The following is a 23,646-nucleotide window of genomic DNA, read 5'->3' as shown; positions in this document are numbered from 1 at the left end:
TTTCGTAAGTTTTTGACTTTTTTTTTTTTTGAGGAAGATTAGCCCTGAGCTAACTACTGCCAGTCCTCCTCTTTTTGCTGAGGAAGCCTGGCCCTGAGCTAACATCGTGCCCATCTTCCTCTACTTTATATGTAGGACGCCTACCACAGCATGGCATGCCAAGCTGTGCCATGTCCACACTCGGGATCTGAACCAGCGAACCCCAGGCCAGCGAGAAGTGGAACATGCGAACTTAACTGCTGCGCCACTGGGCTGGCCCCTTGACTTTTTTTTTTTTTCCTTTGAGGAAGATTAGCCCTGAGCTAACATCTGCTGCCAATCCTCCTCTTTTTGCTGAGGAAGACTGGCCCTGAGCTAACATCCGTGCCCATCTTCCCCTACTTTACATGTGGGACGCCTACCACAGCATGGCATGCCAAGCGGTGTCATGTCTGCACCTGGGATCCAACTGGTGAACCCGGGGCCACCGAGAAGCGGAACGTGTGCACTTAACTGCTGCACCACCAGGCCGGCCCAGTTTCTGGCTTTTAAAGTTTTACCTTTGGTGAATGGAGGAACTACAGAAAAACACAAAATTTACCTTAGGTCCTTAGGTGTATATGGATTAAACATTTGTAAAAATTTGGTAACATCTGTGAAAATATATCTTAAGGTTTAAAAAGTATGAAGCAAGTAATATTTTATAGTATCAAATGCTCTTTTCTGTGATAGATAAAACAACTGAAAAAAGCTTAATTTTTTTCCGAGTGACCAGTGCTGCTAGTGAAAAACCCCAAACTCTCCAAACTACTTCCAAACATATACCTCAACTCATTTTTCACTAGAATGCCAAGTGGAAAAATACTAAAGCAAGATTCAGTTTACGTCGTGTGTTTTATGAAGAAGAATGGCAAGATAACCCTTCTCCACAAAAAGCACTTACAGCCTAAGAGCACTTCCGGGTTGGGAAGCTTGCCTGTCTGTAAGAAGCACTTGTATAGCACCAGTTCATGTTCAAGGCAGGCTCTGGAGTTGTCAACAGATCCTCTTCTTGTACTTGCTATCAGTAAATTTGCTGTAAAGACTTTCTTTTGCACCATCTGGTGTCAGTCTTTTGAGAATTTGGTAAAATTTGAATTGACTCTGGACATTGTTAAGATTTGCCTCAAATTTCCAATTATTACCAGCATCTGTAAATCTTGTCCACTTTAGGTAACATACCTTTCCATTCATTACACATGGGACCAGGATTATTTCTGTGACAAAACATTCATGCTCTGTCTCTGCATTTAAAAAATACTAACTATTCTGTTTCTTTTCCATTTTCTTCAGTGACGTTTCATGAAACCATTTAAAAATAAATGTCATGAAAGGCTTTTTTTTTTTTTTGGAGGTACAATTGACATATCACATTATATTACTTTCAGGTGTACAATATAACGATTCAGTATTTGTATATTTTGTATATATTGCGAAATGATCACTATAATAAATCTAGTTAACATCCATGTGAAGGGCTTTTTATCGTTGATAAATCCTCAAGGTGAACTAAATCCCCAGCATTTTTTTTTTTTTGAGGAAGATTAGCCCTGAGCTAACATCTGCTACCAATCCTCCTTTTTTTCCTTTGCTGAGGAACGCTAACATCTGTGACCATTTTCCGATATGTGGGATGCCTGCCATAGCATGGCTTGACAAGTGGTGCATAGGTCTGCACCAGGGATCCAAACTGGTGAACCCCAGGCCACTGAAGCGGAACATGCAAACTTAACCGCTGCACCACCAGGCTGGCCCCTGATCCAGAGCATTTTTACATGAAGATACTTACCAGGCTTGCAAGGTGAGTTTTAAATGTGGTGGATTTATTAGTCAGGGCTACTCAGGTTGCAAGTGACAGAAATCAAAATCAAAATAACCCTTATAACTAAGGGGATTTAAGGGACAGACACTGGTAGATGCCAGAGCATGGCAGCTCTAGGCAGCTAGGCCCACCATCAGGGTTGTGATGGCTTTGCGAGACAAGCAAGTCTCTACTTCCCTCTGACTAGTAGCCTCAGTCCCTCAGACCTCTCTCTATGGCTGGGAATATGGCCACTGGAGCCTTGGGAAGACATCCTTACAATTCCACACCCTGTCAAAGACACAAACCAAACTAATAAGCAAACTGGTTTTATACAGGCTATTGCAATAGGGAGAGCATCCCAGATCTGAAGATCACAGAGTCTCAGCAGGGTAGTTTTGTCTGGAGACTTTTATACAGAGGAGTAGACAACTTATAGGTGCGGTGATTTTACATTTGGAATTGTTGTTGTAATCAGGGCGTCTCAGTCAGTCAGCTTGAGCAGGAAGTGTTTGTGTCTGGCTAGTTTCAGGGGGACAGACAGTTCAGATAATCATGGATGAGACAATGAATGGGAATTTCGAGTCTCTGTGTCTGTGTCACAGGTAAATAAAGGAGTCATCTGTGAGTCTTATCTATGTCACACAAGGAAGAGTGGTTCTTTGCAGTAAGCTGAACTTGAAAGGGTGGGGGGAATTTCTCAACCATCTCAGATTTCCAGGAACACAGGGTTTAGGTAAAGTTCAATACTGTCAAGACAGAGAAGAGAGAAAGAATGTTCTCTACCAGCTGCAGGTGAGGCATCCCTGAGAAGAGCGACATCCGATAGCTGCCTATCTCTGGTTCAATCTTTGTGGCCCAGTGGGAGGAGGTGCCGTGAAAGATTCAGCCTGGGTTATGCCTACCCCTTTTGTCAGAGTGGTGAAGAGAAGGGGTACTGGGCACATAAAGAAAATAGCTCTACAGTGGGCAAACTGTCACAATTTAATTCCCATGGAACTAAATTTGAAAACTTTTCCTTAAAGCAGAAGACACAAACCTTTGTTCAAAGTTAAATAGTGGCACTGTAATAACCATACTAGTAAATCACCATGAATCCTTGTTCTAGATATTTAAACAGTCCAGAGTCTCACATGATATCCCATGTTTCCTTCTTTAGAAAAATTGCCTCTCCCTCCTTCCAATCTTTTTTTTTTTTTAAGAGTTTATTTTTCCTTTTTCTCCCCAAAGCCCCCTGGTACATAGTTGTGTATTTTTAGTTGTGAGTCCTTCTAGTTGTGGCATGTGGGATGCTGCCTCAGTATGGCCCGATGAGCGATGCCATGTCTGCATGCAGGATCCGAATCAGCAAAACCCTGGGCCATCAAAGCGGAGTGCGCAAACTTAACCACTTGGCCACGGGGCCGACCCAGCTACTTCCAATCTTAATGCTATAAAATTCAAACAACAAATAGGCTTCAGTAATATTTAAAGTTGTGACATGACCCCTCTCTCTCTCTACTTAAGTTACATTCTATTTTTGAAAATTTTTTTCAAGGTACTTACCACCTTCCCATTCTACCTCAAGGCCAAATTTGGCTTAATGTGGGCTAGAAATCACAGAAATCCCTGCTCCCACCACCTAATTGCTTTAAGGCCTCAAGGTATATGAATCAGTATGCAAGAAAACAGCCCATAAAGGGTCAGCCCCTTGGTGTAGTGGTTAATTTCATGTGCTCTGCTTCCACGGCCCAGGTTTGCGGGTTCGAATCCCAGGCGCGGACATATACCACTTGTCGGCCATGTTGTGGTGGCGTCCCACATACAAAATAGGGGCAGACTGGCACAGATGTTAGTTCAGGGCAAATCTTCCTCAAGCAAAAAGAGGAAGATTGGCAACAGATGTTAGCTCAGGGCCAATCTTCCTCAACAACAACAACAAAAGCAGCTCAATGTACTCAGGTTCCCAGGAAATCTGACTTCTTGGATCAGCTGGTGCCCCAAGAAGCAAATATAGGCTGGAATTCTTAGAGTCTAAAGAACACTTAAGAGTTTTGAAACTCCTCATCTTTCCATTTCACCAGGCCAACTGCAGATAGGGAAACAGAGCAAAGAAACCCTAATCTGTGAAGGATTAGGATTCCAACTTGTAGTTAGTCGGATTTAAGTTAATCACAGGTTGTTTAATCAGGCTGCTGTTGCTGTTGATGAAATCTTTGTGGTTTCCTTTTCTTTTGCTATTAAAATTGTAACCCAGATACCACCTAGGGGCTTCAGTATTCTTAGAGAATTGGGTAAACTTGGCTCCAACATCCAGGGTCTGGGGTAATTCAAAGACGACTCTACACTTTTAGTGGTGTAATTCCTCTTCGGCTTCTCTGTCTTTGTTCCTGTCCCAGGTCATACCTGGATGTGAAGCTGCATCCTTCTTGCAGGTGCCCACCAGAAATCTGATAATACCAGCATCTCTTGATTTGATTGAAGATCGATGGGCTGCAGCAGAGGTTAGTCACATTGTAGATGATATGACCCCTCTCTCCCTCTCTCTGGCAATCAATGACCTCCCTCATTTCCTCTCAGATTAAGACCCCTTCCAAAACCTTACAATCCCTACACATCACCTCATGAAACTCTCCGGAAAGTGAGGTATAGTAAATAAACCTCTTTGCCCCCTATATATAATGTTTATTTCAAAGCCCACCCAAGCCTATCTGCAATTCCTCAGCTCTCAAGGATTCTGGGGCACAACATTTTCTCTCACTTTATCAACACTGTGAGACATCTTTTGGGATGTCTTTCCAGCTCACGACGGTCCTCTGAGACTGAGTGATAGCGACCCTATATTTCCAGCTATACACTTACCAAACAAGTTGGATCAATTAAGGTCTCTTACCTGGGAATTTTATATTAGAACTGAAGTTCTTCAGTTTTCATCCCTGTGTAGGGCTTCGCTTAAAGCATGTACATTCTAAGCTGAGGGGCAGCCAGTATGTGGAGAGGGAAATCTGGTCTACAGAGAAAGAAATATATTAAGATACTTTTCGCTAGAAGTAACAGAAATCTCAACTCAAAAGCTTTCATACTAGCCTGAGTGTGTCTGTAATGCTCTCTTTGTTGGTTGTCCCTGCTTCTCTCGTTTATGCTGAGGGGCCTCTGTGTTAATTTCCACTGTGTGGCAGGTGTCCAGTATAGGTGTCTTTGGAGGGACCCTCTGGACCTCCCACTCCACAGTTCCCTGATGAGGGAGATCCCAGGTCCAGCTTGACCATTCCTTCTCAACTGCTGCCTTTACTTTCAGGGGTCCCTCTCCTACCCACCAGCCTGCTGGGGTAGGGTCTGGTGAGACACTCCAGGTTTAGCCACCTATTTCAATGTACAGTGGATCCCTGGGAAATATATATTCCTTTGTCACACCAGACTACTTTCCTCTATTAGTACTTTATAGCCAGCTCTCTCCAGTGTTCTTCTCCTTTGTTTATATTTGTCCCTCCTTTGTTCAAAGGAGAAAACTGGCAAGCACAGGCCCTCAGCCTCAGCAGATGGCTAACTAAGGCATACAATGGAGATCTCCCCTCCTTGCATGCATCTCTCTCTAGGCTTTACAAGAGCTTCCCTTCTCACTTGTCTTCCCCTGAGAGACAGCACCTTCCACCCCTCTCCTACTGGGAGGAGGAAATCTCTTCTCAGGATGAAGTAATTCTGTACTCCCCACAAAGCAAATCACCATCTCCCTTTCACTCCTCCCCACTTCTCCTACAGAGATGGAGGGTTGGGGTAGGTCAAGCGGGGAGGAGGCTGGAAACGCTAGACTGTTTTTGCCTACTCTCTTGGGGGAGTTGGCTGGCTCCAATTACTGGCAATTTTCTTAAGGGTGTGGGTTAGTTAGCACTTTTTTGTTCTCACCTGTGGGTCCTAATCACCAATTCTGGGACAACTGGGAAAAATCTCAAAATCTCACGCAATATCCAGTTAGAGCTACAATAATAACAACTATCTCTAACACTTGAGCTATTGCTGTGTGTCAGGCAACGTACATTTTATATTAACTATCTTATTTCGTTGTTACATTGATCCTATGAGGTAGGTCCTATTACAGTATTTCTCCCATTTTTCAGGCGAGGAAACTGAGGCTTACACACTATTAAGCCACTTGCCTAAAGTCACTCAAGCAATACCTGGTGGAACTGGTATTCAAGCCCAGGTTGTAGGGCTGCAGAGCCTTAAGCAATCTACTATACGTCCTCTCTTGTATACACATGGGAAGCACACTTCCCTGTCTTTTTTTTTTGCTGAGGAAGATTAGCCCTGAGCTAACGTCTGTGCCAATCCTTCTCTACTTTATATTTGGTTTGCTGCCAGTGTGTCTGATGAGTGGTGTAGATTGGTGCCTGGGACCCGAACCCATGAACCTGGGCCACAGAAGCGGAGTGTGCTGAACTTAACCACTATGCCATGGGGCTAGCCCCTTGCCTGTCATTTTTTAAGGATATATTCCTTGAAGTAAAACTATTGTCACAGAGTATGCACACTTTTCCCAAAATACTCTCTAGGAAGACTGAACCTGGTCATGGTTTCCTTTATTCCTTTGCCAGTACTGGGTATTGTAATTTGCTTTATTTTTTTCCAATATGGTATGAGAAAATGGAATTTCATTATTGTTTTAATTAGCATTTTAAAAAATCCCAAGTGAAGGGGCTGGCCCAGTGGCATAGTGGTTAAGTTTGTGAGCTCTGCTTTGTGGCCCAGGGTGTGTGGGTTCGGATCCCGGGTGCAGATCTACACATCGCTCATCAAGCCATGCTGTGGTGGTGTCCCACATGCAAAAAACAGAGGAAGACTGGCACAGATGCTAGCTCAGGGCCAATCTTCCTCACACATGCACACGCACACAAAATTCTGAGTCAGGTTGAACATTATATGTTTATTTGCCATTTGTATTTATTCTTTAGTGAACTTCTAATCGTTAGTCCATTTTTTTTTCTGATTGACTTAATGACAACTATGTATATATCAAGAATATCATCTCTTTGGTGTTATATATATTAGTAATATTTTTCCCAAGCTGTTGTCAAAGAATAAATGTTTTTTTTTTTTTTTAAAGATTTTATTTTTTCCTTTTTCTCCGCAAAGCCCCCCGGTACATAGTTGTGTATTCTTTGTTGTGGGTTCTTCTAGTTGTGGCATGTGGGACGCTGCCTCAGCGTGGTCTGATGAGCAGTGCCATGTCCGCGCCCAGGATTCGAACTAACGAAACACTGGGCCGCATGCAGCAGAGCGCGCGAACTTAACCACTCGGCCACGGGGCCAGCCCCAGAATAAATGTTTTTATTGTGGTAAAATATACATAACAAAATTTATCATTTTAATCATTTTTAAGTGTACAATAGAGTGGCATTAAGTATATTCACAATGTTGTGCAACCATCACCACTATCCATTTCCAGAACTTTTTCACAATCCCAAATAGAAACTCCGTACCCATTGAAAAAAACTTCAGACTCACCCCTCCCCATAGCTCCTGGTAACCTCTATTCTATGTTCTATGAATTTGTTTATTCTAAGTACCTCGTATATGTGGAATCATACACTATCCTTTTGTGTCTGGCTTATGTCATTTAACATAATGTTTTCAAGGTTTATTCATATTGTAGCATGTGTCAAAATTTCATCCTTTTTTTGGCTGAATAATATTCCATTGTATGTATATACCACATTTTGTTTACCCATTCATCTGTTGATGGACAGTTGGCTTGTTTCCACATTTTGGCTATAGTGAATAATGCTGCTATAAACATTGGTATACAAGTACCTATTTGAATCTTTGCTTTCAATTCTTTCAGGTATATACCTAGGAGTGCAATTGCTGGATCATATGGTAATACTGTATTTAACATTTTTAGGACAAAGTATAATTTTTTAAAAGTTAAAAACATACAAATATATATGAGACATGTCAGTGATTTATTTAACTCATCACTGAGGGGACCACCTTATTCAACAGAGAACTTGAGACTGAAATGAAAGAAAGTATGCTGAAATTAGATTGCTAAATTAAATACAAAACTTGTTATTGTTCTACAGAGCAATAAAAGCATAATCTTTGGGAATATGTTTTCTACCAGACAGAAATCATTTGCATCTCTCCCATGCAAAAACCATTTGCAACTTATCAATCTTCTATATGTTAACATCTAGTTTTACAGAGTATAGGCCCTAATCAATAGAAAATGGCAAGTCAAACAAAGTTATATTTTCCTAAAGAATCATAATGGCCCTTAGGTGGGCTTGTTAGACAATGTTTTAGTATGATATTGAAATAGCAAGCAGTAATCTTTTTGTCTTATCTCCAAATTTTGGGTAATTTTTCTTAACTCTGTATTTATTGCCCTTCATTTTGGTTATGGTCTTTTTTGCATTCATTTTTCTATCTTTGCTTTCACTCTTTTTGTCTTTTGGTGTTATGTTTACAAAAGTTCACTATATGTGTGTGTGTTTGCAGAAATATATATGTATATATTCACCTTTATTTTCCGGTAATTATATGGCTTTGTTTTTATAATTTTGTGAAAGGTTTTTATTTGTAAACTTATAAATATTTATCAGGAATATATTCTTTTTTTTTTTTTTTAAAGATTTTATTTTTTCCTTTTTCTCCCCAAAGCCCCCTGGTACATAGTTGTGTATTCTTCGTTGTGGGTTCTTCCAGTTGTGGCATGTGGGACGCTGCCCCAGCGCGGTCCGATGAGCAGTGCCATGTCCGCGCCCAGGACTCGAACTATCGAAACACTGGGCCGCCTGCAGCGGAGCGCGCGTACTTAACCACTCGGCCACGGGGCCAGCCCCATATCAGGAATATATTCTTGCATGTGGTTTGAGGCAGGGATTTAAATTTTTTTCCCAAGTGGTTACCTAAAGTCCCAACATCAACTCTTCTCTCACTAGTTTGAAATTATTTGAATTTAGTATCATATACTAAATTCTCATACTTCGGTTTGTTTCTGGACGTTTATTTTCATTTGTCTGTGTCTTTTCAGTTACCAGTATCACAGCTGTAATTATTACTGCTTCATTACACTGTGTTTCCTCTTTCCTCTTGCAGTTCTGACAGGACGGCTCTGATGCTAGCAACCACACCTTTAGTCAAGAGAGCTGCTCCTCGCAGTGGAGGGACAAGTGGCCAGCTTTGCTGCACGAGTAGCAGCAACTCTCAAATGTTGCAGTGAAAATGTGTTGCATGCTTTAGGAAATTCCATTGAAAATCCTAGAGGAAGAGAGTCACCTAAGGAACTTGAAAGTAAATGCTGAGTGGCATGTTTGTGTGTGTGTGTGTGTGTCTGTCTGTGTTGCGGGGGTGGAGTGGGGGAGCTCATTTATGAACTTCCTCTCAATCACATGGTTATACTTCTGCTCATTTACAGATGAGATGGAGATGCCAGATTGTTGCTGTGTTCCCCCCACTTTGGAAGGGGGTTTTACTTTTAGAGAAGCACTAACAAAGAGCATTAGAGAGAAGCCCTGATGGAGGCATTTTAGGTACTCCGCTGACATTCTCAAGGACTGGAGGAGATCCTTTAGGGCAGGTGGGGCGTTCTTGGGCCCCTGGATCTCATTTAGGGGTAAGATAGACATGCCAAAGATGAATGTGTGACTTCTTCCTGACTACTCCGAGTATGTGCTAATACTATTGGAACAAGAAAAGATATCCCAAGCTCTGCTCTCTGGTGTTGGATGCTGAAGGCAGACAGGATATTCAGCTGGAATCTAGGGTCACTTCACTTCTCTTTCTTCAGAAATAAACTTTTGTCTTTAGTGGAAATGGCACAAAATACATCCATGTTTAATTGACCAAATAGTATTTTTTTTTTTTTTTGAGGAAGATTAGCCCTGAGCTAACATCTGCCACCAATCTTCCTCTTTTTGCTCAGGAAGACTGGCCTGGAGCTAACATCGGTGCCCATCTTGCTCCACTTTATATGTGGGACACCTTCCACAGCATGGCTTGCCAAGCAGTGCCATGTCGGCACCCAGGATCCAAACCCGCGAACACCAGGCCACCGAAGTGGAACGTGCACACTTAAGGGCTGAGACACCGGCCAGCCCCAGACTAAATAGTATTCTTAAAGGGCCAGTCATCCAGTCTTGAAAAATGACTTATAACCACATTTCTACTCTCTGCTGAGTACTTCGTTCTTTTAAAGCATTTCAGGAATACATACAGTTCTTATCATGCTTTTTGTTATGTAATGTCTCCATAGTGGAAGCTTCTTTTGGCCACCTTTTCCAGTCTTGTCTTTGTCTTATCTGGAAGAGAAACTGATGCTTCCTGTGAGCTCAAATCATTTCCTCTCTTGTTTCAGCCTGCTTGTTGCTGCTGTTGCTGCCTTTGGCCATAGGGATGGATTCCTGTGCTATTGCTAGGAAAATATGTTAGTCACTCTCCTCTGAGTTAGGGCTTGCACTGCTGGCATTCAAGTGTCAAACTGTAATCGTCTGTGATATATTTAGATTTTGAACTCACATTGCATTTGAACATTAACTACATGTCAACAAGAAAACAAATGGTCCTCCTTTGGTTGTGAAGCAATGTATGGGCAGAAGGCCACATGAACTTGTTCATAGCAACTCTGTTCATAGTAACACTGATTCTTTATCAAATTACAAATATTCATACTCAGATTCCTCTTTAATCAGGAACACTGAAAAGTGAATTATTATCAGAGGATACAGGGCCTTTTAAAATCACTGGTTTTTTTTAAAAGATTTTTTTTCCTTTTTCTCCCCAAAGCCCTCCAGTACATAGCTGTATATGTATTTTAGTTGTGGGTCCTTCTAGTTGTGGTACGTGGAATGCTGCCTCAGCATGGCCCGATGAGTGGTGCCATGTCCGTGCCCAGGATTCGAACCGGTGAAACCCCGGGGTCGCTGAAGCAGAGTGCACAAACCCAACCACTCGGCCATGGTGCCAGCCCCTAAAATCACTGTTTTTGAGTTGTAGAGCACAAAGTAAAGAACATTCTGTCCTGAGACAAACGAGCTGTATTCAACTGAAAAGAAACTCAGCACAGAATACAAGTCGTGATGAATTTGACAGTTAAAAGACGGTAAAGGAAATTTTGTAATTTGTAGAAAGATGATGGCACCTGCTACTAGGGCAGGATAGCCCCTGGGGGAGTCCCTCTATACTCAGGAACAGGACAAGCCTGAGCAGAGCTGGGCGGAGCAGGTCAGTTACGCTTCTGCTCTCAGCAGACCAGACCAACAGGCAGGACTTTGGGGTGGAGTTGGAATGTCAGCTGCTAGAGGTGGAAGAAGGCTGAGCCTGGGGCTGGTTGAGGAGAGGGTGGAGCCAGATAAGAAGGTTGTGAGTCAGGCCAGGAAAATTATTGGTGATCAAGGGATCTCAATGAAGGGGTTAAATTTTCATGATCATATCAGCTTGTGTGGCCTGGAGAAATCTCTGCCAAGTTCATGTAGCATTTTAAGATTATAAAGAGGGAAAGGGCTGGGACTGATAACCATACTGCAAGCCATATGCGTAAGTGTAATCAGCCCGAATAAGGGCAAAAATGTGGGGCTTGAGGAAGGACCTCAGAATGAGATCATAGTGCTACTATGTAAGCAGTTTGATAGACAGTGAGGAAGGATGCTAGGATTTCAGCCAATTTGGAGTTATAAGTGAACTGTAATGGTAGTTTTTATATCAGAAGAGCATTATGATTAGAAAAATGCTTGAGGGGGAAAAAGCAGACTAAATTGTGCTCTACTACTCCCTAACCAGTACTTCTTATATTTATACTTGTATTTATGATTGAACAAAGTTAAACAAATTTCCTATAGGACTTCTCAGAGCCTTTAAAATGGTGATAGTAACCTATTAATATCTCATGGAACATTGTCCTGTGGAACACAGTTTGGGAAAGGCTTGTTTAACCCAATGTTAAAAAAGACATAACCAAATTCAACCATCAGATATAACAAAAATACTGAAAGGAAGGAAAGTATTCCAAAATGTCAACAGTGAATGACTCTAGGTGAATTATTTCTCTTACTCTTTGTGTTTCCCATATTTACTTCAATGAGCCTTTATAAGGAACATGAGCTTAAAGAAAGCAGTGGTGTAGCTGTAGGAGATGAGTGTTGGAGTAAGAGTTTTAAAAGCTGTGTAACCTTGAACAAGTTCCTTAAGCTCATCGGGTCCCAGTTTTCTCATCTATAAACCTGAAAAATAACACCTACCTAATGGCTTTGCTATGAAGAGTAAATGGATTATGATATCCAAATTACTCAGCACAATATCCAGCATGTACTGTAGGAGCTAGACATCAGGTAACTACCATTGTTATTGAGTTATTAGTTTAAGTAAGGAGTGCTGGTTTGACTAAGGGCACTGGTCCACTCTCTGTGATAACAGGGAGGCCAGGAAACACACGATCTGAGCTTGTAGCTTTCTCGTGAAGCAAAGAATTGCAGACACTGCTCCAGAGCACAGGACAGGATTCCGTGGGACACTTGGCAGAGAAGATTATGAATTCCCAACTGACTGAGAACCTTTTGTCTTGTGGTGGGCAGCCTTTGAACACTGTATACTTAAAACAAACACATAAAAACCTTCCTGATTGCTTAGAACTAAATTTAATCATTGTACCAGACAAAGGCATTTAACGACCTCCTTCTAAAATACTCAAGATGCTCTGCTGAATGAAAATAATTTGTGCTCCAACCACAGTGCCTCCAACATTAAATATTCTGGCAACTTTACTGCTTCACAATTGTGATTCTTGGAAACTTGTCAATTTAGATTCTTTAGAATTCTTAAATAACTTTTTCTGACTTCATTTATTTAAATATCCCAGAATAGCCTCTTGAGCTATAAGTTCGATGATCCAGGAAACTATTTATAGCAGGATGAGTACTCTCTGTGACTGATGTTAGTTATGTTTTATTTTGAGAAGGACAAATCATTAAAAAGATTGAAAGGGTCAATGGTATTTTGAACTGAAAGCAGTGCCAAGGCAAATAAGGCAGGTGGGTATGCAGCTGGAACATAAAAAGCTATAGATGTGCCAGTTTAGCTAAAGGCTGGGGAGGCCTCCCACAAGAAGGAAGGCAGAGACAGAGTCTGTAACCCGGACATGTGATCTTTAGGTAGATTAGACACCTCAGCCTAGGGCAGCGTGGCCTCTGTTTGCACAGTGCTTAATAATCCAGAGCAGACAGATGGAGACAGGACTCTTTGTCATAATTAAGGCCAATACTGTCCTTGGTGATGCAGGGTTGGTGACCCGAGGAGTCAAAAGAAAGATTTCTTGGACTCTCAAGATCTGGCAGTAGTGCTCTTTTATTTAGAGAATAGTGTGGAATAGCATGGGGACAGGACCCATGGGCAGTCAGAGCTGCTGCTGCCAGCATGGGGACAGGACCCATGGGCAGGCAGAGCTGCTGCGTGGGGACAGGACCCACGGGCAGGGGGAGCTGCTGCTGCCGCTTCTGCTGCCAACATTGCTGGAGAGTAAGGCTAAATTTAAGGCATAGGTATGTGAGCCATCTCTTTACAAAACAAAGGAAAGAACATGTAAAAAAGTTAAAATGGTATCAGTGCAGGTAGGGTCTGGCCATTGGGCGGTCCCACAACTTTTACATAAGAATCAAATCAGATTAAGTAAAGGGCAGAAGCCACCACCCTAAATCAGTTACATGAGGTTGCCAGACAGTAACCAACTTAGGTTCTTGCCTTTCGCATTGATTAAGAGTTTCTAGAGACAAGGTCATCTCCCTTCTTCCTGGCACAGAGAGGGAGGCATCCCCACAGATGGGGGTTTCCCTCACAAATGTAAATACCTCCCAACAAAGGGCAAGCAAACTCTGCTCCTTGGAGCCTGCTTCTCATCTGCAGTTTTAAAAGTAACCAGCCTAAAATCCTCCTCACTTGGTGTTAGCGATATCCCCTAGGCAGGAGAAAAGTAGGAGAGAGAGGAAGGTGAAGGTCAACATAACTTTTTTTGTGTTAAAATATACATAACATAAAATTTATCATTTTAACCATTTTTTTTTGAGGAAGATTAGCCCTGAGCTAATATCTGCTGCCAATCCTCCTCTTTTTTGCTGAGGAAGACTGGCCTTGGGCTAACATCGGTGCCCATCTTCCTCTACTTTATATGTGGGATGCCCACCACAGCATGGCTTGCCAAGCAGTGCCATGTCTGCACCCAGGATCCGAACCGGCGAACCCCGGGCCGGGGAAGTGGAACTTGTGAACTTAGCCACTGTGCCAGGGGGCCAGCCCATTTTTTAACCATTTTTAAGTGTACAAATCAGTGACATTAAGAACATTCACCTTGTTATGCAACCATCACCACTATCCATCTCCAGAACTTTTTCATCATCCCATACAGAAACTTTGTACCCATTAAACAATAACTCTCCACTCCTCCCTACCTGAAAGCCCCTGCTAACCACTATTCTACTTTTTGGCTCTATGAATTTGCCTATTCTAGGTGCCTCACATAAATGGAATCATACAAAATTTGTCCTTTCAGGTCTGGCTTCCTTCACTTAGCACAATGTTTTCAAGATTCATCCATGTTGTCACATGTGTTGGAATTCTGTTCCTTTTTAAGGCTGCATAACACTCCATTGTATGTATATGCCATACGCTAAAAATCCATTCATGCATCAGTGGACACTTGGGATTTGAGTTGTTTCCACCTTTTGGCTATCGTGAAAAATGCTGCTATGAACATGGGTACATAAGTATCTGTTCTTCCCTGCTCTCTTTTTTCAAAGACTTTTTCTTGCTGCCTCCACACGCACCACCCCCCCCCCACCGCCCCCGCCCCCAGCATTCAGTACTTGTTTTTGAAGACAAAAACAGGTTTGATTTAGCCAGTGGGGAACTGTGCGGTAATTTGCAAGTTTAAAGGCAAATAATGTGGGCTTTAGGCATTGGAGACTGAGGTGCGTCCCTAGGTAGCAGGAAATGCAGAGATTTGCGAAAACTTACTTTCTTCTTTGTTCATTCACTTTATAAAATGGTCCAATTTAATCGTTCTAGCCCTGGGATTGAGATCTTCAACCCAGACTACACTACAGCAATACAGAATTTGTAGTTCTCCTCAACCCAGACTGTTGAGGAGTCTGTTGCTGTTTTTTTCCCAACTTGAAAGCAGCCTTTCGCTTTTCTAGGGAGTCTGCCTAGTCTCCACCATTCAGTTCATGTAACACTAGCCACCCTGTACAAGGATCCTTCTTAACTTGTTTACCCTCGTGACCGGTTGGATTCAGGTTTTGTGCGGTTGAAGTTTATACACTGTCGGGGGCCCTTAAAAACAAGTATCACAAAGTAGATATTTAGCACAAGAAATCACAACAAATTACAGGAGACTTGGAGATTCAGATTCTCCTTCTTCCGAGATCTCTTTAAGCAATTTATCAGGAACGCTTATTACATAGAAGTGCTTTCTGATCGCAAGCTGGCTTCCCCACTGCAACTCTCAGCAACCCCCTGCTCTTCCAGGTGCCCGTGCAAGCGAGGGGCCCTAAAGTTTAAGATTCATTAGCTTCATGTAATCCTGCCACTCACCGGCTTGCCTGAACGGACCTAGGGCAGCGTGTTATCTATCTCTGTCCCTTGCATCCAGCTCAGGATGGCGCTTCGAATGCGCTGGCGGTTAAAAGGCTTAGTCCCGTAAGCCTCTCAGTCTGATGTACGGACACTAGTGGTTTAGAAAACGGTGCGACAAGGCTGAACGAAAAAAACCAAGGCGGTGGGAGTGAGAGTGGATTCCTCCCCTCCGCCGGAGAGGGCGCTGTCTTTGACTTGGACACAGCCCAACCCAGGGCTCTGCTCGGGGCCGCGTCCTCTACCGGCCGGCCTACGCCGAGGGCAGCACAGGAGAGGGCTTTCCGGACTTGGACATTAAGCTCGCACTCCCATTTTGGAGGCCCAACCCAAGGGGCGGCGGATGTTTCACCACCCCCGGAAGTTTCTTTGCGATACAGGGAAACGGCGGAAGTAGGGCAACGGCGCTTCCTCAGTACTCTGCCTCAAGCTTGCTCTCCTACTTTCTTCTGCAAGGGGAGGCGCTCCCCTGCTCTTTGGCGCCGTGGGGAGCCGCTGCGGCGGGCTGTGTGCGCAGGCTCAAGCGGCCAACTCCACCTCCCAACCGTCCTATAGCCTCCCTGTCGTTTCCCAGGTTCTCGTGCCTGGACGTGACGTACGCTTGTACGTAACCAGGGGCGGGGCCTCAAGAGGAAAGGAGGCTGATCCGGGGTCTCGCGAGAACATTCCTTTCCTTCGCAGTTCTCGCGCTGCGGCTTTACTCTCGTCGCAACGAGATCTTTCGAGATCTTCTCCGCCCCCGCTACCGGCTCCCCCTCTGCGGCCGCTGAGCCGGCGCCGGCCTGAGCAGCGCCCTTCGCTGCGGCCCCTTCCGAGGACCTGGGCGCTCGCGTGGACCCCCCGCACGTCCCGCACTAGCCCCGGTCTCCCGGCCCGCGTGACCCGCTCTCTGCGCACCAGCCCCGCCGGGGTCCGTGTCCTGTGTCGCCGGCCGGACCCGGGCTCGAGCCCGTGCTGTAGCCGGCGCCATGTCGGTGGTGGGCATAGACTTGGGCTTCCAGAGCTGCTACGTCGCTGTGGCCCGTGCCGGCGGCATCGAGACGATTGCTAACGAGTACAGCGACCGCTGCACGCCGTGAGTGGGGGCCAGGCCGGCCGCGTGCGCGGGGGGTGGGGAGGTGGCGCTTGCTCCGCTCTGCGACCCTCGCGGCTTGGGGAACGCGGGCCGGGGAGTTACCTCCGTTCCAAGCCGAGGGCCCGGTGGGTAGGGGACCCCCACTGGGTGCCAGGCCACTAGTGGCCGCGACCCGCCAGGTGGTTCTGCGCCAGACGCGAGGTCTTTCCCGGTGGCCTGCGGGCTGAGCGAAGGCTGTGAACAGGTACTTGGACCGGCGGAGGGCAGGGGTAGGAGGTAGAGGGAAGGCGGGCCTGGGATGGAGGATGGCCGAGATCCTGTTTTGGAGAGCAGAGACTAGGCTCGTGGCTTACTAACGTTTCTTGAGCCCAACACAGTGTTCGGAGCTTTGCATACAGCAGGCGCTTAATAAAAGTTAGTTGAGTTGAACGGGATCTGGCGTCTGCCGGCGGCAAGACGGTGGAGCGGTCAGATTCCCACGTGAGTGGGGGCGGGGCGGCGCCCGGAAGAGAGGAAGACGGAGCACCCGAGGCCTGGAGAATCTGGGTTGGCACGGGCAGATGTCAGAAAAAGATTGAATAAAATCAGTGCCTTGATACCTTTGCGTTTACTTTGGTTTTTTCACATCATTTCAGTATGTTGAACTGTGTGGGGTCATTCTCTACTATCATCCTCTGCACATCCAACCTCTAACAGCGTTCCACTTTCCCAGTAATACATTCTAACAAGGGTGTTGGCCGCAGTTGTTAATGAATGACTCAGGGGCTCACTGACTTTTAGAACCTATAGTAAGTTATGGGACCAATATAGACACAGTTCTAAAATTCATGACTCACCCTGATCTTTCCTTGGTTAGCGTAAAAGAATCTACTTTTTGAATACAAAGAGATATCTTTCAATTCATTGTCTTCCCCTTCGACAAAGTCTTTTAAGAAGCTTCATATCTTTTACTATTTTCTCCGTGTGGCCCTTCAAGGGCCACTGTTCCAAGGCCAATTTTTCACCTTAGTTTTTCTCACGCTCCTTCAGCAGATTGCTAGCCATACCAGATTGCTCCGTCTACTAGACTGGTCTTTGCTACCCAGAAGGCTCAAAACATTTCCCTTCCACTTGTCAAGTTTCTGTCCCTTATTTTAGACTTAACCCAGGTGCTTCCTCGAAAACCCATCCCAGATCCACAAACCGTCGTTTGATGTCCTTTTCTCGATTTTGTTTATAGCTTTTAACAGCTTTATTGAGGTATAATCCACATACTGTGCAGTTAACCCCTTTGTTACTGGTGTAGTCACAAAATTGTGCAACTATTACCACAATTTTAAAACATTTTCATTACCCCAAAAAGAAACCGTCTACTTATTAGCAATCACACTCCATTCTCCCTCCTATTTTTATAGTTTTTAGCAGTGGGTATTATTTGTATTTCCAGAGAAAGTGTATTGTACGCTGAAGTTTTTTAAAGCATTAAAGTTTGTTTTTAAGTATTAATTTCCTATTTGATATTGTTTTCCTCTCTGGATCCTCATTTCCTTTATCTGTAAAGATAGTTTTCCCTAAGGAATTGAAAAGGCTACAACACTGAGTTAGGCATGTAACTCCGTAGTCTTTTCCTGCCTAGAATTGAACATCCTTTAGTTCCAAAGGGAAGAGAATCCCAAATATTGTAATGAATGGTGTTCCTGTTGGGTTTTTTGACTATTATGCTTGTGTTTTCGTTTAGGCAAACTGCAGCTACAACAGTTTACCATGACTTCCATTAGTTGGGACTGAAAGAGTTGTTTCAGGGAAAAAGAAAAAAGTTAATCTTCCCAGGTTACAATTAAGTTTACCTCAAAAAAAATTTTACCTTAAGGACTAAATGATGGGTGGCCAGATACACAATGTAATTGCGATAAGAAAATACTATTTAAGTTAAGTGATTATTATATGTTATTTCTCTATGTTTTTCTTTGTGTTTCCCCAGGAGTTTATAGGGATGCCATACGTTTAAGTAATTTTGAACTGTGATTTTGATTAGCTTAGATTTCTGTGTTGGAGTCTCTGGCTAAGTAGAACATGGGATCAAAAAGGTTGATTTTTGTAGTGGTTATGGAATGATAGATTTGTATCTCAGAGGTACTCGGAGACCGTGTGATAAAGATTTGTTTTAGTGTGAGAGTGGAAATGAGATGCAGGTTCTAGAGGGTTGGCTACAATGAAAGTACCTCATTTCAAATTGTGGCTATAATAGGATTTGGATTCAGTTTTTGAGCAGCCAGTTGAGTCTTACCCAGAAGAGACTCTTGCTTTTCCATCAGATGTAGGCTTCCTTCATTTTGGCAAATAGTGAGTGCCTCCTATATGCCAGCCATGGTGCTAAGCACTGGAGGTACTCTGATGAACAAATAAACACGATCCTGCCACCGTGGACGTGGTTAGTGGAAAAAGCTAGATGCCAAACAAATATATAATTACTAACTGTGCTAAAGGCCCAGATGGGGAAGTACAAAATAGGATGACAGGGGGACCTAATTTAAATTGTACTTAAATTGGATATAGTTCGGAGGTTGAAGGTGCTCTTAAAGAAGTGCCATTTAAGTTGAGACCCTGAGAATGAGTAGGAATTTACCATGGAGGTTGTGGTGGGTCTGAGGAAGAGCTGTTCCAGGCAGAAGTAGTAGAAAGTGAGGAAGACCTGAGACAAGAAGAGCTTGGCACACTTCATAGAGTGAGAGGATCATAGCTGCTCTTGAGCCACTTGAGAGAATGGTGTGAGATAAACCTGGAGAGGGGTTAGGGCAGACTAGATTATGGCAGGGCTTTGTAAATCATGGTAGGCGTTTTTATCTAGGTGCGGTGGGAGGTGATCCAACTTATATTTTAAAAATGTTATTTGCTTTTTTGTGGAGAATGGGTTTATTTGAGAAGGGCAAGAGAAGAAGCAGGGGATATTTAGGAGGCTGTTGCAATACTTAGTCCATCTGGGAGTTGATGTTGCTCTCCCCTAGTGTGGTAGCATGGGAGAGAAGTGTGGGTGGTTTTGAGATAAACTTTGGAGTTTTAAATTACGAGTGTCTGTGTTGATGTTTTTTGACGATAGCCTTTGGAATAAGATGGAAAGCTTACTTTTATGGTTAGTTGGGTTATTACAATAGGAGGGGGTACAACTTTAAAGCTTCTTTGGAATAAAAATGTTATTGGACTGCCAAATGTTACAGAAGTTAATTGGGTCATACTTTGCAAAATGAGCACTTTATAGTGTAGAAATGAGTTGCTTCTGAAAATAATTCTGTGTATGAATTGTTCATATTATTTTCATGGACTTAGTTCCTAATAAAACAATATATTAGGAATTCGTAGAGATGAAATTTTCTATTAATAACTGCCCTTGAGAGATCAAAAGGTGAAGTATGTATAGTTTCTCATTAACTGGCAGATGAACGTTTGATTTATTTGTGCAAGAAAATTATTCCTCTCTGAAGTGTCTTTGCATGTTGGGTAGATGTAGTGGAGCAGCAAGATGGCTTGAAGCTTTTGGATTCAAAGAAAAGGAAAACTGATTTGTTAACTAAAGCTTCAGGCTGCTCAGACCACTCCCCCTCATATGTCTAGTTGCAGAGGTTATGAAAGTAGTTTCTTTGAATCATTTAAGAACTAAAATACAACCTTGTATACAAAATTGGTAGAAGTAATCTACAGGAACTTTATGTCATTAGGGTCTAAATTGACTTTCCTAAATTAAACCTTTTTCTTTGTGAACTGACTTAACGGAATACTTGTTTGCTGTAACAGTAAGGACACTAAAGGGCTAAAGTAAAATTAAGTTTCCTCTCCATCTGTTGGCTGTGTATGCTTGCATACTTTTTCTGAACTTCCACAAATATATGTAAGGTATATGTGTGTTTCAACAAATAAGATCATACTATATTTTGTAACTGTTGTCTTTCGCTTATATTTTAGACATCTTTGAGAGTCAATAAATATGAATTTGCCTCCTTAAATATGTAATATTCCATGTTATGGCTGTAACACGTTTTCTTCAAACACTCAGGTTGTGCCTAATTTTTTTTTGCTATTAGAAATAATTCTTCAACAAGTAGTCTCTTATATTTATGTTTACATGTTAATACTTTTATTTTTGTTGGATAGATTTCCAGACGTGAAATTGCTTGGGCAAAGGATATATATGCTTAGAGTTTCAGAACGTATTGCCAGGATACTTTGCAAAAATTTAAGGGATTAATTTATACCAGGAACGTAAGTGATTTCTCTACCTTACTGGGGGTTGCAAGGATTATAATGAGTTAAAACTATATAAAGTGTTTAGAATAATGCCTGACACATAGTAAATACTGCCTAAGTATTTGCTAATATTGCTATTATTATTTGCCTTTTTGTATTTTTTATTAATCCTCTTTATTAATGGATTTTATATTGGGACAGTAAAATGAAATCTATACAAGTTTGCCTTTAGGGTTATCAAATATGTAGCTTTTAATGTGCAAATCTTATTGACTCAAGAATTTGCTGTGTGTATCTCATAAGTATGAGTTGTTTGGTCTGTTTGATATCAACTTTTTGGGGTACTTGCTAGTTCAGGGCCAAGGCAGTAACCAGAAGATACTCTGATTAGTGTAATAACCATTTCCGCCTACATCTCTTGTTTGATAGTCTAAATACTACCGTGGGTTCTTCGAAAAACTCATTTTCTTATATTGTTTAAGAAAATGAATTAGAGAAACAGCTATCCTAATGTCCTGAGAAGAGTTTGTACACTTATAAACATGAGACTGTACCTTTCAAGGAGCTGTGCCGATTGCAACTGTTCATAATATTCTGTTAGAATGTGCTTAAATATTTGGTTAGTAGTATCTCTTACCCGGGAAAGGGAGGACAATTCTGTTCTCTGGCTTAAAAAGATTGTTATTTCTAGGACTTAAAGATTAGAACAGAGGAGTCTTGAACTTGATTTGAATTAACTTGCTGTAATGTCAACCTGTAATTTAGAATGGAGGAAAAGTAATGCAAGTCAAGCAGCAAGTGTCTGAGTACTTAAGTTTTAGCAGCCCTGACTTGGTATTGTGTGGAGTATAAAGGAAGTGTAAGATAAAGATTCCTGCTGTTTGGAGATGTAACCATTCTAGTTGGAAATACGAATGAATTAGAGCAACAGTAAATAGAATACGAGAGTACAATTATGGACAAGGTTGTTAAGTACAGACAAAATATCGAGTTCAGAGGAGAGGTTACGTCAGTGGGGGATGGAGTGGTGAGGAAAGGCAGGAGTGGGGCTTGAGTAAATAAGATTAGATCGCATAAGGGAAAGGATTGGGACAGTCTGAGTGAAGGTATAGAAGGAGGAGTAACTCTAACGGGTTTGGTAGGCAGGACAGAAGTATGTATGTATGGGATTTGGACTTCCATAGTCCTGATTTTGAGTCCTGGACTCTAATGTTTACTAGTTATTTTTCTGGACACGTTAACTTCAAACAGTTCTTCGTTTATAAAATGGTGTCGGTAATAGTTGTTTTCTCAAAGTATTTGGGAGAATCAAGTGTAGAATGCTCAGCACACTGCCTGGTGTATGAAGGCTCAGTAATGAAAGCTGTGGGAGCGGGACCTGCTTGGATGACAAGAGGCTGCTTACCATAGATAGGGATTGGATGCAGGCTGTGTGCATATTTTGAAAGTTACTGGCGAGTGGGAAGTAGTAGATATGTTTCCTTCACATATCTCGTTCCATGTCAAAATCCTGAGGGAATAATTAAGCCACTGAAGATTTTTCAGAGCATACGTTGAGGAGAAACAAACTGAATTGGGGGTATTTAGTTTTATTAGGATTGCATAGGAATATTTATCTAAATGCTGATTGTGGCCGTGTATGGTGGGAGGGGGATGGTTGTGGAATTACAGATAGTCTTTATTTTCTTCTTCATACTTTTTTCTAATTTTGAACAATGAGCTTGCATTAGAAAGCATTGAACTAGGTTCTGCTGCTGACCCTAATCAACTTAATCTTTTTGGGCTTTCTTCGCATTTAAATAGATTTCTTTCTGTAAGTTTTTAGTTTTAAAACCCCTTCAATTTGTGCTTAGACATATTGACCCTCATTCCAACTGTCCATTTTAAATAGAGGTAGCTGATTTTAAAGATGGCTGGCTGGATTTTAGTGGATAGTTTGCGAAGGTGAAGCAGAACTTCATAGCAAACTAGTTGGTATATTTTTGTGTGAAACTCGGACCAGGGCTTCATTGAAACTATAATAGCAGCTAATGTTTTGTTTATGATGTGCCAGTCTCTGATATAAGCCCTTTAAAAGTGGCTTGACAAATTTAGTCTTTCTAGCAACCATATGAAGTATGTGCTGTGATTCTCCCCTGTTTAGAGCTGAGAAAACAGAATTTCGGAGAGGTTAAGCAACAGAGGTCACACAGCTAGAAAGGCAGAGAAGGGATTTGGACAGATCCATACTGTCTGATTCTAGAGCCCGACCACTGTTTACTGTACATGTGTTCGTATCACTCAAGTTGATGGCAAGGTGGAAAAGCTAAGGATTTCTTTCTTTTTTTTTTTTAAAGACTTTATTTTATGTATTTATTTTTTGAAGATTTTATTTTTTTCCTTTTTCTCCCCAAAGCCCCCCAGTACATAGTTGTATATATTTTTTAGTTGTGGGTCCTTCTAGTTGTGGCATGCGGAACGCCGCCTCAGCATGGCCTGACGAGTAGTGCCATGTCCGCACTCAGGATTCAAACTGGTGAAACCCTGGGCCGCCGAAGCAGAGTGTGAGAACTTAACCACTCGGCCACGGGGCCGGCCTCCAGGATTTCTTTTTTTAGTGCAGTAGTTGGCTTATTGTTAAATAACTTTTTTAGACTGTAAGAATTACATAGTGATATTGTATTGATGATTTTCTACGATAGGTGGACTTTCCCAATACTTTGCAAGAGTTATGCCTTGTTTGAGATTTAATTGCTATATTATGTGGTAAAAAGTGACATTCCATTAGTGACAATTGATTGCTTTGTAAGAAGTTGGAAACTGTAGTGCATGTATGCATGGACCAAAAAAGGATGAATAATTTGAACTGAGATAGACTTTTATTTAGCTTTCCAAGGTGTATGAAACACTTCCTATTACTATTAAGAAGGCAGATGTAGATTGTAAAAGTAAGTAAAAA

At 42.4% G+C, this 23,646-nt stretch overlaps 1 protein-coding gene and 1 long non-coding RNA gene across 4 annotated transcripts in view; one reads left to right on the top strand and one right to left on the bottom strand.

The window, feature by feature from the left end:
- Nucleotides 1-1,822: 1,822 nt before the first annotated feature.
- LOC139075325 (uncharacterized) lies at nucleotides 1,823-15,682 on the bottom strand. The gene is made up of 3 exons (XR_011525605.1): nucleotides 15,377-15,682; nucleotides 4,692-4,808; nucleotides 1,823-4,291 (listed from the first exon to the last, which is right to left on the bottom strand). It is a non-coding gene; the product is annotated as an uncharacterized lncRNA (long non-coding RNA).
- The window catches only part of HSPA4 (heat shock protein family A (Hsp70) member 4), a 41,723-nt gene continuing 33,716 nt past the window's right edge, over nucleotides 15,640-23,646 (top strand). The window contains exons 1-2 of one of the 3 annotated variants that reach the window (XM_070571056.1): nucleotides 16,080-16,490; nucleotides 20,616-20,723. Coding sequence is in view for 1 of the 3 variants with exons in the window: in XM_008538297.2 (XP_008536519.1) it covers nucleotides 16,384-16,490 (107 nt within the window). In the remaining 2 variants the exon portion in view is untranslated. Of the gene's footprint in view, nucleotides 16,735-20,615; nucleotides 20,724-23,646 lie in introns of all 3 variants that reach the window. The other 2 variants (XM_070571055.1, XM_008538297.2) reach the window with 2 other exon arrangements.

This window comes from Equus przewalskii, chromosome 13, assembly GCF_037783145.1.
Source record: "Equus przewalskii isolate Varuska chromosome 13, EquPr2, whole genome shotgun sequence".
Lineage (NCBI taxonomy): Eukaryota > Metazoa > Chordata > Mammalia > Perissodactyla > Equidae > Equus > Equus przewalskii.
The sequence above is the reverse complement of the archived record's forward strand: the minus strand, read 5'-3'. Positions and strand labels throughout refer to the sequence as shown.